Source organism: Falco rusticolus, chromosome 1, assembly GCF_015220075.1.
Source record: "Falco rusticolus isolate bFalRus1 chromosome 1, bFalRus1.pri, whole genome shotgun sequence".
NCBI classification, from domain to species: Eukaryota; Metazoa; Chordata; class Aves; order Falconiformes; family Falconidae; genus Falco; species Falco rusticolus.
The window spans coordinates 49,500,041-49,518,121 of NC_051187.1; the positions used below are offsets into that span (position 1 = coordinate 49,500,041).

An 18,081-nucleotide genomic window follows, 5' to 3' on the forward strand; every position below is an offset into this window, starting at 1 on the left:
ACCAAACAAACGGCTCCCAGCGAACTGAGCGCTTTGCCAGCATGGCTGGAGGAAGGAGGTCTGGCAGAGCCTGTCCCCCCGCGGGTACGGCAACCGTACCCCAGAGTGTGGCAGGGGGGCTCGTAGGTATGGTCTGTCACCTCAAAATCACCACATGGGAGCTGGGTTTACTGGAGAGGATGGGGGCTTTTTGGTTGCTCATGGAGTTGACATGCTCCTTCCAAGAGATGTATACATACGTATGCAGAGTTGCAAGCCAAGCCTAGCTGCTAGTAGTTTAGCTGACAATGATTAAATAACTGGTTTATGCTAGATGAGAAGCTTGTCCACACCAGCTAGACAAGCTCATCTGGCACTGGTTCGTACTCTGGGGAGGCCCCTCATTCCAGGCCAGCATGGTCCCCGCTTGAGCAGGTTGCTGGCAGCCTCCGAGCAACAAAAACTCCAGAGGGATGCACGGGGCCGCAGGGGAACACCAAAGCACCGTCACCTCTGTACAAGGCTGCCAAAACTCCAAACAACCCCGGGGGCAGCTCCCACACGGAACCAGGGGAGCAACAAGGAACGGCCGCCCTTCAGAGCAACCTCGGAGTGAGCAAAGGCTGGAGAGGTTGTGCTGCTGCTGCTGCTGTTGTTGTTGAAAGCAGCAAGAAATGAAATACAGCAGAGGTCACAGAAAAAACAAGCCACATGGTGTGCAACTCACAGTGACGAAGGAGGCATTTTTGTCAGACAGGCACGGACCGACAGCTTTTGCAGGAAAACCCGCTCCAGAGAGGGAGGGAGGAGCAGCAGCAATATTCAGCTTTCAGCAGCAGGGGAGCGCCTGTGTCCGTGCAACAGCGATGAGCTGCAGAGGCGGGTGGGAGCTCCCAGGACCTCAGCTGCAACACGGCCTTTTAGGGCTGGGACAATAAATTGTTGTGCTGTTGTCACTTGCCCGGGCTGTGGCAGAGCCCAGCTTGCCCACTGCCTCCCATCCCTCCGCATCCCCCGGCTCGCAGGGACAGGGTGCATCGCGGAGCCTCTGCTGGTACAGGACTGGGCAAGCGCCCCAACGCCAAGGGGCTCCTTCTCCAGCTGGGACACCTGCTCTGCCAGCCTCCCGCCTGCCAGGAAGGCAGGGTGAGCACTGCATTGCCACCAATAGAGAGGACGGCCGCAGCAGCCCCGGGGAGACAGTGAGCCCTCAGCCCACCCAAAGGCACTGCAGAGGAGGACGTGGCGAGCCCTGCGCTGAGCCATTTTCCCTCTAGAAGTGTACGGATGGACTGAACAATGGGATGGGGCAACCTAAGGCACAAGTAAAACGTGCCCATGGTGACAGGGAGGAGCTGCTGTGCACCTTTTCCACAAATTGCTGAAAGCAAGTAGGTGAGGAGGGTAAAAGATGGTGGTGACTCAGTGACTAAGAAAAATAAACAAGTGTTCCCTGAGGCTGGCAGCGATGAAAGCCAACGCTGGAGGGCCATGCCCAACCTACTACCGCAAAGGCCAGCCAAGAGCTCACCTGGCAGGATGACGAACGTGGTGCTGGCTCTGCAGGAATCTCAGTGCTGCCAAGGCCGCGGCTTCCCGGGCGGCACTGGGGCTTCTCCTGAGCCCGAGAGAAGTTGGGCGCTGGAGCTGAAGGCACTGCCAGCCCCAGCGCAGGTGGGGAGCACCTCCCCAGCTTCCTCCCCTTCCGCCTCTCCAGCTGACTCAGATGGTTGACAGCTCTCTTTGATGATCTCATTTGCCCCCTGGCAATCAGATCTCGCAGCTGCCCTAAGAGCTTTCAGGCTCATTCCTGCAAGCGCAATAGCAAGCCGATTGCTGGTCATTGCTCCTTCGAGCGGCTGCAACAGTCCTGCACGCCCAGGTCCAGCTGCAGGAGCTGTAGGACAGACCCAGCAGTTGCCATCACGCTCCTGACATAGTCCTGAGAGCAACAACCGCGCTCCGACGGAGCCTGCCTTCGGGAGCCTGCCTCTGCCCACACGCCTCAAGCCTCCCAGGCAGCATCCAGCACCCGCAGCGCAGTCTGGGCAGCCCGTTACCCCAAGCAGTTTGCACCCAGCTCCCAGGCCAGACGGGTGGCTTCTCCCTGCAGAAGCAAGCTCAGCACCGCATCTGCCCCGCTCACCAAGAGACGGCCCCAGCAGAACGCTGCTCCCTCCTGTGGGGAAGCTGCTTGGGATGCTCCTCTTCCCTTGGCTCTCCAGCTTCCCGCGGTGAGGGGCTTGCTGCAGCCTGGTGAGGCTAGGGCAGCTGAACACCCCTGCACGGGGTGCTGCCTTTGCCCAAATGCTGTCTCTCATACGACCTATAAACCTTCACAAAATGTACCAGGAATATTCCCTGGCTCCAGGGTGGGAATACTGGACCAACCAGGCAGGCTTGGCCAAGATGCCCTCTGCAACTCAAGGACAGCGGTAGCCTGGTACCCCCAGCTCCCAATGCACACGTAAGAAGGCACAAACCCGCTGGGCGCGGGGAGCAGGTGTAGCTGTTGTTTCTCCCATGTCTCTTACAGGGAAAACACTGAATGTCCCCAGTTCACGTAACATTTGCGCTGTGACAGAAATTAACATCGAACATGGGGAACGGCCCATGATTTCTCTTCCCCCTCCACCACCAGCCCTATTAGTGTGAACTGCACAAGCTATTGCTCTTTTATACTAGCATTTTTGTTTTTCCCTTTGCGCTTTTTAACATTCCTTGGGTTAACCGAGAATTTACTTTGCTGAAATTTCTCAAAAAAAAATTCTAAAAATGGTACCATTCAGAGAGATCCGTGAAACTTCTGATCCTGCTATAATGAACTCCTGACACAAGGCAAGAAATTAGGAATTATTTTGATCAAGACTATGAGATACCTTTAGAGCAACCTCTCCCATTTCACTCCAGAATTATAATCATTTTGGTACAAAGAAATACACAGTAGAATTATTTATTTCATCCTCCCCTTTACTGTAGGAAGAATGATTTTTAACCCAGCCCAAATTCACTTGTATTCAGTGGATTGCTAATTAAGATACAGATGTCTCCTGATGGCAGCAATTATTCCTGGTAACCCTAATGAGCTTGTTACATTCCTTAGTTATTGTTATGAAAAGTTATATGAAATACTTTGCCTAATACTACACAGCTCCCGGGGGAATTACTTCTTGATCCGTTCTGGTTTGATTAAAGAGAATGATTGTTTTCTTTCTTAGCAATATTTCTCAAGTTGTTTGCGGTTCATTTTCTTTGTCTTTTGCTGGCACTCTAACAACTCTAACCAACTTTTTCAGAGAGGTTTTATTTTCCAAACATTTCTAACGTTTTTTTGCTCTCCCTGAACTCTCCGGTGTCTTTGCTAGGTTTATTGCAGGTTTTTTTCCTCTCTCTTCCAGTGATTTATTCTGCCTGGAACATGTATGTTACTTACAACAGGGACTTGGTGCCAATCAGTACGCTGTGGTTTTGTTGCTACGGTTTGCTGCAGATATAAGAAAAGCATCTCCTTACACTGGTACTTGAGGAAAAGCTTCACTTCGGTGCACGGAAAATACAAATCTCCAAAAACAATTAACAGAATGAGCTGAGTAAGCTAATTAAGCACAGTGTTGTACATCCTTTCTTCTCTCCTGTGCCTTTGTACATCAAAAATTCAGTGAACATGCTACACAACAAGCAACATTATCCAGGGAATAAAGAACTACATTGCATTTCAAACCAAATGATGGCTTTTTTTAAAAAAAACCCTCGTGTTTGTTGTGTTCGCACTCCCACTCTATTACTCCTGAAGTCTCCTGCCATAGGCAAGATGTGCACAGAAAACATGTCAGCGGTCACGACTACTCCCCATGGCATTGATTTCACGAGCGTCAAAGTTCATACGAACATGTGAACTTTTCTTCATAACCACAAGTGATTATGATGGAACTCCGGTCAAACAGATTCCTGCCCAGCACAACACATAGTGCAAAGCAGCCAAAGACTCCAGGCACTAGATCCCGGTCAAGCCATTAGAACACCACGGTTTTGGAAAGTATTCATGGACATTCCTGTTTTTCTGCCATCAAAACCAAAGGAGGGCTTAGGGGCACCTTCTGCACGAGCAGTGAAGGCAGGTAAATGTAGCAACCTTTTGAGTCTCCCACCCAGCCGGTACCTCCTCCTGAGCTAACTCAAACACACGTGACAGCATACTGGCAGGGATATCCTTCAGCAGAGCTTTCTTTGCGGGAACTGCTGATTTACTGAAACAAACTTCTTGCGGAAAAGCACCATTTGCGGTGAAGCGTTTCAATGCCTGGGATGGCATTTCTGCGAAAGCCTCAACACCCTGCTGCCAAACACTTCTTGTCGTCCAGTCAGTGTGTGTTCAAAGGGCAAGAGGAAAACAATTGAAGAAGTAAGATGTAAGGAACTTGCTCAAGTTCACAGAATCCTCAAAATGGTGACTGAACGCTGGTGGCCGCTAGTCTGACCTCCCACAAGGAGCAGGACTGCCACCACCACTAGAGCCGCTCACATGTGGCTTCGTTCAGCCACGTCATGAGCACCTCCAAGCGGAGAGCCCTGTCCACCACTTGGGGCAACCTGTTTTCCCACAGCACCGCCCCCCCCCCCCCCAAGGGAAGTCACTCTTCCTCATGTTAAACCTGAACCTCCCACGCGGCAGCCTGTGACCGCTGCCATGGGCTGTAACACCTGCAGCCACCGCACAGGCTTTTGTTCTGCCATCTATACGTCTCTCCTCCAAGCAGCTGTACAAGGCTGCTACTGGATCCCCCTTCATTCCCTCTCCAGGCGTAACACGTTCCCTTGTCAAGGACATCTCTGAATCTAAGGGATGCCTTCCCTTTGACCCCTAAGAGTGAAGATCCCCAGACATGCTCTGCTATGCCAGAAGAAAAGGCTCTACAGGCACAGCACGCAGGGACAACGTGCATGATAGATTCAGCCCTGACACGGGTGGCAGCGCTTCCCTCGTTACCTTTCCCACTACCAAGATTCAGTGTTATAACATGAGCTAATGCAATCCTGTTTTGCTTTGGAGAGTGCTGTGAGCTCTGCTCTCAAAGAAATACTTGTTCCAGTCTCCAAGCTTTGGCATTTTAAACAAGGACAATTAACTACACTGAAAATGCTATTGCAACATGAAGGCTAAAAATATAAACACAAAATGTCAGGAGTCACTCGCAAGAAAAGCAAGAAAATGCCCACTCACCCACACTGCACATAACATCATCCATGTGACAGTTTGCATTCTGAAGCCAGATAAACAAGCCACAATTCAGCCTTTTTTCTACTGCCAGAAGTTTACACCCACAAATAACTGTCAGCAGTAGAAGTGGCACCACTTTGAAAATCTGTGATCTGCACCAACATGTAGGTCCACAGCGTTACTGTTTCACACAGATGCGATTGCTTACGGGTGTAAGTTTGCACCTACAAATGCTAAACCATTCCCAGTTTATACCACAAAATGTCAACTTCAGAAGAAACATGTGCAGTACAGGTTCATGGATGTATTTAAGAACCTAATACTGTCCTTATTCTTGAAAAAAATTGAGTTTTAAATTTATAGCCTTCAGTTCACAATAACAGTGTCCTGAATATGCTTTGCTTTTTAAAATGCACTGAATGCTCAGACTTAAGTAAAAAAAATTTATTTTCAATATAAAAGTGCCAAAATATCCACCAATATTGTAATCTATTCAACAACCAGCTTACTCTAGTAATCAAAATTGCAAGCATCTTTATTCACATTTTAAAATCAAATTCCTTTCACACGTTTCCACAGTAACCCGAGTCCCTCGAAAGTGGGAAATTTGCATTTCGATTGGCTGCTGTAGTCCATATGTCCAAGTTCATGTAGGCACGGAAGGGGTTAAACCTCGGATAGTATTCCTGCTTACACATAACTGCCTGGTTCTCCACGTGGGTTGAGTGCTGGGCTGTGGCACTGACGGGGCAGCAGCTTTCATAAACATCACTCTGAGGTGCCCAGATGGAACCAAAAAGTCCAGACATTGGAGACAAGCTTCGGGTGCTTGAGAGGTAGGGCTGTAGGGCAAGATAAAATCATCATAGGAAACTGCAAAATGGACCACCGACCAAAGAAAACATAGAAATGCAGCACTAAATGGGAGGAAACAGCATTTCTGCAGAGAACTTAGGAGATGCACACGTGGAAAACTACGCACAAGTTTACAAAGCAATATGGTTGCAGAAAATCTTACAGCAGCACTAGTGTGTGCGTGTGTGTAAAGGCACGTCACTAAATGAAGCCATATGAGTCCCTCCCTGCATGGCACTGACATTACTGCAACAGGAATACAACATTCAGTTCTGGTCAGGCTGTTAAGAAAAATAAGGGAGAAATGGAAGATACACTAAAAGCACCATGCAATGTTTTGAGAATTAAAACTAAAAGAGAAGGACGCCCAAGAAATGACAAGAAAAAGGCTGAAGTATGTGTCAGTATTGAAAGACTATGCACGCCGAGAGCAGAGAGGGATATTCAGTATGGAAAAGAGACTATAATTGGGAGCTAGGGAATTTAGTTAGAAAATTTCGAAAGCTTATAAAGAACCTCCTGGAGGGCAAGATGTGTTAGTCTGCGAGGAAGTCTCTCAGAGAAGGTCATGGAAGTCTTGGGACTTTTAAAACTGAATGAAACACTGAAATGTATTGTGGGGAAAAGCTCGCCAGGGAAATGAACTGAATTATCTAACGTATTTTCCAATCTCTACCTTCTGTGTTTCCTGGCATTCCTGAATAAAATATGAAAGAAAGCCACGTTTATTTTAGGAAACAAGTCTTCTACCAGTTTTGCCACTTCTTAACACAGCAGAATTTTCACTTTTGCAGTTGGAAACATTTCTTGCTCTATTTGGTTAGTTTTATTCAAAGTAAACTGACTGTAAATAAAAAAATAGAATTCTAAAATAGAAGACTTTGAAATATATTTAGAGGAGAAGGTGGTTACAATTAAAGACCACCTTGAACTGAAGTCACTCCATTGAACTATGGGATGACATAAACATGGCTAGTCTGGAGTGCAGCAGGTCAAAGTCAGCGTTCAGAAATCTGCACAAATCCTGCTTAAATCACTTGGATTTCCTAGCAAAAAAACCCCTGTCAAAGTCACTGAGAGCAGCTGTCCATTCAGCTCTACAATTTCCAAATCTCTCTGGGTTTTGCTGTCAGCACTTTCTGTGTTTTACGCTCATTTGGAAAGGCTGATTTTGATAGGAAAAAGTCTCAGTAGACTACATAAGTCCGAAATGTTTTTCCATATGTAAGATTATTTCAGTCAATTTTCAGGCAAAAGGATCTGTCTTAGAATTTTACAGACAAGGTCCAGTAACAGCCTTGACCAACAGCTGGGAAAAAGCCAGGCTACCAACGCCAGCGTCAAACACATACAGTAGGCTGCTTGAAGGGTTTGTGAAGTACGTGTGAGCAACAGGTAGGGAACAGACAGGAATGCGCTGGGAAGGCTTTGAAGAGGCACACGAAGGCAGTGCCTCGCCATGACAATACTCACTGTGGAGTTGACGTAGTTGGCAGGCTCCCAGGCAGGTGGCATGTTGGGAGGCGCGTTCCAGGTGGAGGGACAGTTCTGGTCAATAAAGGCTGTATTCTGCACCGCTGCGGTACCTGGGAAGCCACTGGGGTAGTTCATGTTTTCTGCAGTTTATAAAAGCGCGAAGACAAAATAAGGCTTTTGCAAAATAAACGCTACTAACATTTCTGTGAAGGAACACTGAATCTTGTTGGAGCGAGCCAGGCTGGAACTGACCTAAAGCCTTCAGTGACTTCAGGCAGCACAGCAGTGAAGCGTTAACAATTCCTGTTAATGGGACTACCACTCCGTGTTAGGAACCCACCAACAAATTGCTATCAGGAGGACGGGATAAAGAGTTGGTAATCTCCCTACCGGAGAACAGAGTCTTTATTAGCCACAGAACGTGCATGGCAGAGCCTACCCAGGCTTCACTGCCAACATGCCTCAGCTCTAAGCACCCAAGGGATCACTGTGCTGCCTGTGATACTGTAGCCTGACCTTTAATTATTGCTTAGGTAATGCTAAAGAATTCTAGGTTGCTGCCAGTGTGCTTCCCAAGCCAAGAAACTCTAGCCTGGAAAGGTAATTGGTCACAAGGGGCCTTCTGTTTCACACACTGGAAGGCAGAAGCGTGCCAGAGGGGAAACAAAGAAAATTGTGCAAAAAGATTTGTGTAATGCTGCATTCACGAGTCTCTCTCTCTATTCCCTCTTGGAATCCTGTATACTGGCTTTTCAGGCTTAACAACTCCATATGAAGACCAGTCTTCTCATCCACCACATGCAGACATCATTTATTACTACAGAGCACCCAGTCAGCTGGAAACCGTAAAGTCCGCTTAAGCAATGAATGCCCAGATGTTTATAGACAAACTCAGCCTTTTGCTCTACAAAAGGTGAGGGGAAAAAAACCCCATGCTCAGTGATAATTCATAAGCTTTATTTCATCTTACCTTCTGGGAAAGCACCATATTCGTTCATCTCTAGTGGACAATACATGTTGGAAAACTGGCTGTCACAGGCCGCATTCCAGTCAATGAAGCTGTCCCAAGAAGAAGAAAAATCTGCTGTTAGAAACAATTTGCAGAACTTCTGGAAATTATTTGGAAATACTTATTTAATGTTCAGCTATTGGATGCAAAATGTCTGCAACTGATGATGAGGCTTTTCACATTCCGCTTGCCAATTCTGCCCATATCTACTCTGTGCCACTACGCGATCACAGCGGTTTTCTCACTTAGCCCTTTTTCCTCTGGGAGGATGAACAACTTGTAATGACAGCTACCAGCATCCTGCAACACCTAACTGGGTTCAACTTTTTGCTCTGTAATAAGAAAATAATTGTACTTCTTTCCCATAAACATGGAAATAGTAGGTATAAAGTGAAATCATGTGATTTGAAATAGAAGAACATGTAACGCGTTCATTCAAATGCCTGAGAACAGGAATTAAAATGGAGAGAGAATAGGAATTAAAACAAAGATTTCTACTTTCCCTACCACACATGTTTAAGTCCTGTTAAGCAATATGTTTTCCAAACTACACATTACTCTGTAAGGATTACACTTCTTTTAAGTAAAATAATTTCAGAATTTCAAGGCGATCATTCGAAAGTCGTTCTTGAAGATGTCACGAATAAAAAAAACCCTACTATGCAGAAAGCTTGAAGAGGTCCAGGTCTGGACCCAGTCCAAACAAGGTAGGCATATAAAAGGATTTCATGTGAATCTGTGCTAATTTACTTTTACTATTCATGCAAGAAGCTACTATAAGTTGTCACTACTACATATGAATAATTAATTAGATGTATTTTTGCATTCAAAGTCCAAATTGAGTCGGGCATATGAAAGCCAAGCAGCATAATACAGAATCTGCCACAAATCACCATATATTTCATCTGACTTAAGAGTCTGACAGATCGCCGACCGTTGCTCCCAATCATTAGGGCCGCAGTCTGTTGACGTGACAGCTGGAACTGAGGTTAGCAGGCTGGTTGGGATCACAAGACCATTACTGGGGGTTTGTGCGTTACCACTCTGTCATTTCAGATGACAGGGTATGACCTGAAGAACTAGCTGTATGTCACTGCTATGTGGTGGCAGAATATTTCCTCTCACCAGTTTGCGGTGCATCTTTCATTAGTAAAACCTGCAGTGTACAGAGCCACTAAAGTTCATTACCACAATCCAATTCTACACAGAGCCTGAAGCAGTTAGACTGGCTTGTGCCCTTACACCACGTTCAAGTTGGACTATTTGTCCTTATTTAACAATGCCTGTTTATGCCATTAACACGAGAACACACCGCATAGCTTCTGTATATCATGGGGTGTGTTATGTATTTAGCAAAAGGGCAATGCACCTAATAGCCAGGCCCTCTCCACCTGGCCATGCAAAAGAAGTGCAAAAAATTAAAAGCTTTCCAAGAAGTACTTAATTAAATTTGAAAGAAGTTCTGGAATATCTATTTATGAGCTGGAACACCAGTGAATGTGTCTTAGCAAAATTAATCACGAGGTACTAATGGAAGAGCATAAACAACTAGAACTAAGACTAAAGTGACAGCAAGATTTCACTTTAACTATCATCTGTCTTACAAATATTATAAGGCAAGCTCAAGCGCAGTCCTCTGCCATCACAGGAACTTAAAAAAACCATTATCCATACTGTTTATATAAAATGTAACTTGCCTATTGTGGACAGAGGGGGTTTCTTGGATCATGCACGGTATATTATTCTCAAGGTTGTAGTTTAAACTGTTTGTCAGGCAGACTGGCTGAGCAGGCCACAAGTCTCCTGTTGGGTAAAGACCTAAAAAGGGAAAAGGGAATGAAATGCAGAACTACAGGAAGGAGGCTCCACAAACTCCGAGTACCACAATGACACTTTATTCCCAGATCCACAGTAAGGACTGTATGCTAGATAAAAAAAATACAGAGTTACTAACCAAACTATGCTTTTGTGAAGATGCCCATCGTTAAACAAACCAAGATTTTTATTTGTTAAAAAAATACATATAAAAAGACTTGAACCGAGAAGCTGAAATTCAATAAAACAGGGCAAGAAATGCCTAGAGAGAGTCCTTAAGTTATCAGCCGTCAGCACCAAGGCGGCACCCTTCCTCACGGCAGGACAGATGGCAGGGATGTGATCCCCACCAGCCTCCCCCTTGCCCCAGTCTCTGAAGTCCAACCACACAAATGCAGCGGGAACAGGGTTGGGTTTTTAATACACTAGAGCCATTCATGACCAAACAATACGTGAACTCAACACGGCTGTACTTAGCCCCTAGGGCAGATACTCATTGTGCTGCTCTCTACAGAGTACCCTGACTGCCCACAGATACTTTGTTCCTATCAACTCTGTGAGAACAGGCAGCTGGAGAAAGGAAAAAAAATCCAAATTAGCGGTTTCCATGAGACAATTGTTGCAAAGTTGGCTCTATTTCGTTATTTCATATGATAGTTATTATGAATATCGCTACTGCAGAAGTTCAATCAGCATTTGTATCTTACCAGACACAGGTTAAAACCTACAGCAGAAGGGACAGTCACAGGCAGGCAGCTCTGCTGCCTGAAGAACCGTGTGTCCTGACCAGCTTTCAAACTCCACCTGATGCTTTTATGAATCCCACTCAACATGCTAATATTACTTCCCTTTGAGATCCAAACAATGAAAACTCAAGAGAGTTTTAACAGCCCAACCCAACCTCATTCATTACTGCTTTCAAAGAGAGCAAGTCCTGACTATGGTAATTTAGAGAGAAAAATGGTCGTATTTGATTTCATGCCAAGCTTCATTTTAACACAGCAGCCAGTGCTCTTGATCTCCCAACCGCATTACTTTTGGACATAGATCTGTGCAAAGCAAGAAAAAACAAAGAATACCTAAACCATGAGTTGAAAGCTAAATATTGTCTCCACACAGAGAAGACGCAGCAAAAAATCTCAAGGTTATAAGCCTTTGTTTCCTAACCTTCCTCTTAACTTGTTTAGAGGTAACTCAAGTTCTAACAACATGTCTATCAAGTTGGTGTATACAAGCGTTATTAGCAACGTCACTGGAACTACTTGACAAAGTGTGCAAAAACCAGCTCCAGCTGTTAATAAAGTAACTTACCTTTATTTTTGTCAGGATCAGTAGCTATGTCAGTGAAATTGGGACACAAGGTTTCAGGGTATTGGGGGAAGCTCCTCATGTCTCTGCTGAATGAAAACAAAATTTCATTTCTTAAGTCTAGACACACTTACGTTTCAGAATCCGAAGTATTTAAAAGGAAATACACAGAGGTGTAAAAATATTCTAATGAACATCATTGACTGCTATCACTTTCCCACTTTCCCAATTTTTCTGATTTTGAATTACCACTGTGCAATTTTTTCAAGTTTTTTCCCAATTAAAAGCCAGCTACTTATTACACATGCAAAATGAATAAAATTGACACATCTTAATTGCCCCACTTTCATTATCCAAATATCAACCTATTGCAAATTAATTCAACAGCTCTTCTCTAAAACTAGAAAACAAGCTACAGTTCATGAAGATGAGTAGTGTCTCTCCTAACATTTCAATGTTCCAAACAACTTCCAGGCAAGTTTACTTTTATGTCTCTGAAGACACCTAGGCATACGTGAACATCAATTTCATATTTATCAAAACCCATCAAAGAAACTAGTCGAAATGAATGGAAAGGGAACATTTTCAACCACCGGAATCCCAGAAGAAAAGGATTAAATTATTTCTGCTAGTGAAAACAGAGTCATGAATGAGAAGTGAAATGAGGATTCACAGTAATAAAAATTGTAGATGCTACTACAGTAAAGAGACAGAAAGGAATGTGGGGGAGGGGGGGAATCAATTTTCATGCTGTATATCCTAGAACATTATTCCCATTAAAAGAATAGCATCAACTTGAAAGTCTCACTCCCACCTTTTTTTAAAACCATTATTACTTTAATATAACTAAGTGGTAATGGAAATGTAGTAAGTTGCTAAGATCTAGAAGAAATGAGAGGGGAAAACCAATTTCCTTTCCCCCCCCAGTTATATTTTACATTTGGAAGCATTTATCATACTTCTCCAGCATAATCCATTTTTCATGTATCTTTTCATGGACTGAAGAAAATCCTTCTTCTTCCAACTAGTAAGTACAATTCAATAATCACAAAAAATGACAAGACAACAGGTAGGTATAATTTATCAAACTGAGACAAGATTTCAAGTTGGTGGTGTTTCTTTAATGTCTTACAGGAGTAGATTCTAATTTTTTACCTGGTATTGCAGATGTTATGAGACAGATTTAAAGTGATAGGAGTTTCAGATGGAAAATCATTTTGTGAAATATTCTCTCCTAAAGAAAAGAATGACTGAAAATCAAAGATCCTGAAAAAAGTATGCACAGAATATACATACAGACAAATAGAATCATCAATGGTGTTCATCAAGTTCTCTCTGACTGAAGTATCATACTTGCACTGATTTGCAAGTGTGCTATCTGCATCCACATGGTCTTAAATGTATTTTATGACTTATAAGTGATTACCACACTCTTAATGAAGAGGTTCTTTGTTACTACCAAATTAATTTTGAATTTGAAATGACTGACTGACCTTTTTTTTTTTTTTTTTTTTAAGAGGCCTGACAACTTAGAAGAACAGAATAATCATGTACACACAATTTATCTATTAGGTTGCAGGTTCAGATACATCACATACTATCTTTTATACATAAGTACATATTAAGTACATGCTTATTTTTAAATTATTCAGAACAGCTTATTTCAGGTACTCTAAGCTGGGTTTACTTGTGTCACTTTAGCACTTTCTTTAGATTTTACTTCTAGTGCTACCACAGTCTGGATAGTGATGGCAGTGACAGCGTTCAGGCCTTCAACTATTCCGAAGATATTCAGGAATTCAAAAAACTGCAGTAATGAACCACAGTTCCCATTTCTCACCCCAGTCAAGTGGCTCGGGTCTCCTGACTGCTTATGCTTCAAATACAGCTACCCAATCCCAGCATCCTCACATCTGGACTGCTTTCACACATTCCTCATTTGTGGATTTCTTAAACGGCTATAACGTTTTCAAGAGAATAATGTGATGTAGCATAAATTCAAAGGCAGAAATTGCTTTGACTAGCGACTCGCAGTTCTTCCATCTTTCCATGAAAACTAACTGTGCAGCTTCCTCAGCAAGGAGCCTAACACTTTCTCTGTAGCCTGACAACTCATCTGCATCTCGATAAAGCTTGTGGGGCTTTTTTCTCAAGTGTCAAGTTCTTTAAATCTCCTCGTGTTTCTGAGAGGTGCCCCATGCTACGGGCTTTATCATTCAGAAGAAAGGCTGAAAAACCGCCCACTATTGTGCAGAAGTGGGATTTGTAGAACTTACTGGATGGAAGAAAATGCCTGGCAGTAATCATGGGCTTTTTATCTCCGTCTGAACTGCTGGTACTGCTCCAGCTACCCCAGCTCCCACGACTGGCACGAACGCTTCCTGATGAACTTCCACAATCTGAGCTTGAATCGGAACAAAACTTCTCCAAACACTTCTTTTTGGACCGTTGATAAAAGCTTTCTAAAGAAGTTGCAAAAAAGCCAAAAACACACCAAAACCAACAAAACATTTAAGAAAGTCTTTCAGCTGAAGATTCAGTGAAAAGTCATCTGAAACACGAATTTACGTGGATACTCTAAATTTACTGATAGCCACAAGAGAAATGCACCAGCCCCTATCACGAGGAGCTTATGACCTACACATCATCCCCACCACAATGAATGCAAGTGAGGATACAGTGCAGTTAGAGGCGATAGTTTGAAATAGGAAGCTCAAACTGTTCTTTGAAATACATAATTAATATTTGAAGCAGGACATGTATCCTGGCTGTAGGAACATGCAAGCTAAAAGCAATGACAAATATTGCAAGTAATTAATTCATAAGTGATAGACTCCTTTCTTATGATCTCACCAGGGATGCAAAGGACAATCGTATAAACACTGATACCTTCTTTAGCCCTCCTCTTCCCAAAAGCTGGGGAAAATAGCTGATTAAAATCCTGACAGAAAGGCAGGAAGGAGGTACCTAAGCTAGTGGTTTTTAAAAAGGACCTGCCTGTTCTTAAAGTGGCCTTTAAAATACAGCTGCCTCAGTTAGCACCGGCTTTAATCTGAACATACAAGCAGACTGGCATCCTTCACCCAGGACTGATGGATTATGGCTTCAGACTGATTCACCTTCTGATTTGCACCACCAACCAACCCCACAGAGAAAGGATGCAGAGCCCTTCAGAAGCGTGCAGGTATTACTGTTTCAGGCACTGCACTGTGCCAGTCCTGCTGGCTTCACGGCAGGCTTTGAAAGGGAGAGAAGCACAAGTCTCTCAAGGAAGGAATACAGCTCTACCGCCACAAACCCCACATTACATTTCTTCCCATTTAAGACAATTAAGATTGCGTACCTGTTTCTCCCTGTATAGACAAGCTCCCGGCTTTTTGGTCTGCTTTACAATTTTCCCCGTTACCCTGAGGACACCAGGCTCTTATTCCAATATTCGCTCTCAGATCCGGCCTTTCAAATTCACTGCACATATGCTTCAGCTCACTCTGCTCGGGGACCCTAATACAACCACACCCAAAGAAACATGTTTGCATTTTACATTTCAGCTGCACTTTTCGTTTTCAGGCATTAAACACTCCAACCCACAGGGCTATCGAGGCAGGACATGGGGCAAGGAATAGGTTTAGAAGTCTTACTCCCCAACTTTACAGAAACCTAGAAAACCTTTCCCAAAATGCAATATCCCACCTCACAGACTACTACTTCTCAGGGGGAGAAGCAAAACCACCACCACCATGTGTGTTTTAACTCTATTCTCGAATGTATTTGCAGAAGGCAATCAGATGTTACAGTGATAAGCACAGTCCAGCGCTGCACGAGTATCTGGATCCACAGGAAAAACTGCTCTGTGTCTGTTTCACTGGCATAATTATAACTAGAATAAAACCAACACCTGAACTCATCTTAACTTTATGCTAGTAAAACGGAAATATCTGGATCCAGTATCATAATCACAAAGTACTGTGGGAAAATTAATAAAATCCAGCTGTCAAGTTTCTACAGGAAGGAAATGGTTACATCTTAACTCCGAAAGTAGCAACTGCTGAATCAGTTCAAGGAACAGACACCAAATTTCAGTATTTCACTTCAATTATTTTTATCGTCCCTACCTACAAAGATGCGCATCCTACAAAGATTTACACGTGCTGACTTTGCACACAATGAATAGTAATTTGTTTATAATGAGTTATAACAGCCCCTTCAGATTTACAACCTCCTTGTTAAGTCCACTGACCTCAATAGGACCACTTGCAATAAAAATTAAGCCTGTGAAGGCTTTGTAGGATCATGACCTTAATTCAAAGAGCTGGGGGAGGGGAAGGAGGAGGATTTTCTCCTCCCAAGTGTTTCTATTCTAGTAGCAGTTTATAACTGGTATTTTTTAGCAATAATCTGAAGAACTTAGCTTTAAAATACATAAAAAAGTAATGAAGCGTAGTTTACAGCTGACTTTAGAAATGCATTTAAACAAACCTTGGTGTCAGGGGAGGGGAAGTAACTTCCCAGGGTGATCGCAATATTCTTTTGAGCCTAGTGCTGCTCTCTTTTTTTTAATTGTTACAACAAAAATGCAAGCTGCTGTCCCTTTTCTACATATTTCTCTTCCTCTTCCAAAACTACTAGAAGATAACACTCCCTCAGTGACTCGATATAGCAGATGATTCTCTTGAAGGTGGAATGATTTCAACAATTTTGTTTCCCTTTTTTTTTACTGAAGAGAATACACAACTGGATTTTATTCACACAACACACAATAGAAAGGAAGCTAACCACCCAAACTTCAGAGACAGCAAATTCCACTCTGTAACAGACAGCAACCACTGCTATGCAGAATAGGGCGTGCCTATATACACACAGATTTACAAATGGTAAATTTTTCTAATTTTTTTTGCTGGTGATACTTAGTACTGCACATTCTTAAAAATAAAGGCTCAGTCCAGGATTAAAGTGTGTTTATTTAAATAGATAAAGCAATCCTGCCTAAAGTACTATGTAAAAACCTGCAGAAACATTACAGCAACGCTGGATTTCTTCATGATTTGGTGAGGCAATACATACCTTGTAGATATATTAACATTCTTCTTCTTATTTTTTCTAGATGTTCTATTTCTGTTCCAATTCATATTTGGTAAATTTCCTTCCTTCTTCTCCTGAGGTTTCTTCTTCCTATACGCATCTTCTTGCTAAATGTAAAAATATGAGCTGAGACAATACATACATTATAAAATGAAGTTAACTCAGTAAATGAACTCCACTGGATTTTTCTAGCTAAATTTCTCTGGACAGAACGGCTTGACCCAAATGCATAATTACATCATGATTTAGTGCCTTTCCACAGCACATCCTCTTCCCAGCACCATCAATTTGACCAGCCTTTCCAAGATTGTCCTTCAAGCCACCAAGAGATGATGAGAGAGAAATTTTTGAATTCCCAGTGTCAGCATTTTCCCCCTCACAGTATCTAGCTCTGACTTCCAGGGAAATAAAAAAAATAGGGGGAGAAAAAGGAAAGCAGTCAATAAAATTCCCAATGTGCTAAAAACAAAAAACATCTGCCAGATTTATGATCAGTTTGTGAGCAAGTTCAGCAGCAATAAATCCTCCCTTTCCTCAGCAGCTGGGGGGTGGGTGGGTGTGGGTGGGGAAGGCATTCATTTGAATTACAACTGAGGAAATTATGGGGTAAATTAACTAACAAATAATAGTAATTTTTAAAAATTCAAGAAACAAACTGAGCACCATCAGCCACACATGGAAAGAAGTTTGTAACAGCTCCTAAAACAAGACTAGACCCTGTCTTTTCTGATATATACTCCTCAAGCACGGTAAGCAATTCCTCTTTACATCTTTTTGCCATGGGATACCTATCCAGTAGACAGGACACAAACACAATGCAGATTCTTGGGTTTACTAATTCTGTGATGAAGGTTTTTAAGTGTTTTACACTGCCTGCAACAAAGGTACAGTCTGCTGTGTTTATCATGCTCAGAAACCAGGCGTAAAGAACGATCCTTCTCAGCAGCTTCACAATCTTGTGAAGGGGCTTCTGTCTGCATCAGAAAATTTGAGAACACAGCAAAGTCCTGTACTGTATTTGGAGATCCGCAAACGAAGGCCAATATGCCCATCTAGGACACCAGCCCTCCGAAGTACGTTCCCACGTCATCACTGTGGCTGACAGATGGCATTAGATTCCAGCATGTTTCTGCCTGTTCTGACAATAACGAACACTATCTCTAGTTGTGATATGGCTAATATCACAATACAAGGGCTGTTTTAATTTTTATCCAAACTGTTCATCATTCTACAAAGCAGCATTACAATGCAACAGTTGTGGGACAGCACGTCTGCATACTTCCTCATTCATCTGACTTACAGTGTTTCAGATCTGTGACTCTACGTAGCAGTCCCTACACAC

At 43.3% G+C, this 18,081-nt stretch overlaps 1 protein-coding gene across 4 annotated transcripts in view; it reads right to left on the minus strand.

The window, feature by feature from the left end:
* Positions 1–5,626: 5,626 nt before the first annotated feature.
* Positions 5,627–18,081, minus strand: part of TMEM131L (transmembrane 131 like) — an 82,940-nt gene continuing 70,485 nt past the window's right edge. For 3 of the 4 annotated variants that reach the window (XM_037378396.1, XM_037378388.1, XM_037378414.1), the window contains 9 exons: positions 16,722–16,846; positions 15,004–15,161; positions 13,937–14,122; positions 12,816–12,894; positions 11,664–11,749; positions 10,235–10,355; positions 8,499–8,587; positions 7,526–7,668; positions 5,627–6,039 (listed from right to left, as the gene is read on the minus strand). In XM_037378396.1, the coding sequence (XP_037234293.1) occupies positions 5,761–6,039; positions 7,526–7,668; positions 8,499–8,587; positions 10,235–10,355; positions 11,664–11,749; positions 12,816–12,894; positions 13,937–14,122; positions 15,004–15,161; positions 16,722–16,846 (1,266 nt within the window). In that variant the 3' untranslated portion in view covers positions 5,627–5,760. The remainder of the gene's footprint in view (positions 6,040–7,525; positions 7,669–8,498; positions 8,588–10,234; positions 10,356–11,663; positions 11,750–12,815; positions 12,895–13,936; positions 14,123–15,003; positions 15,162–16,721; positions 16,847–18,081) is intronic. The other variant, XM_037378405.1, reaches the window with a different exon arrangement.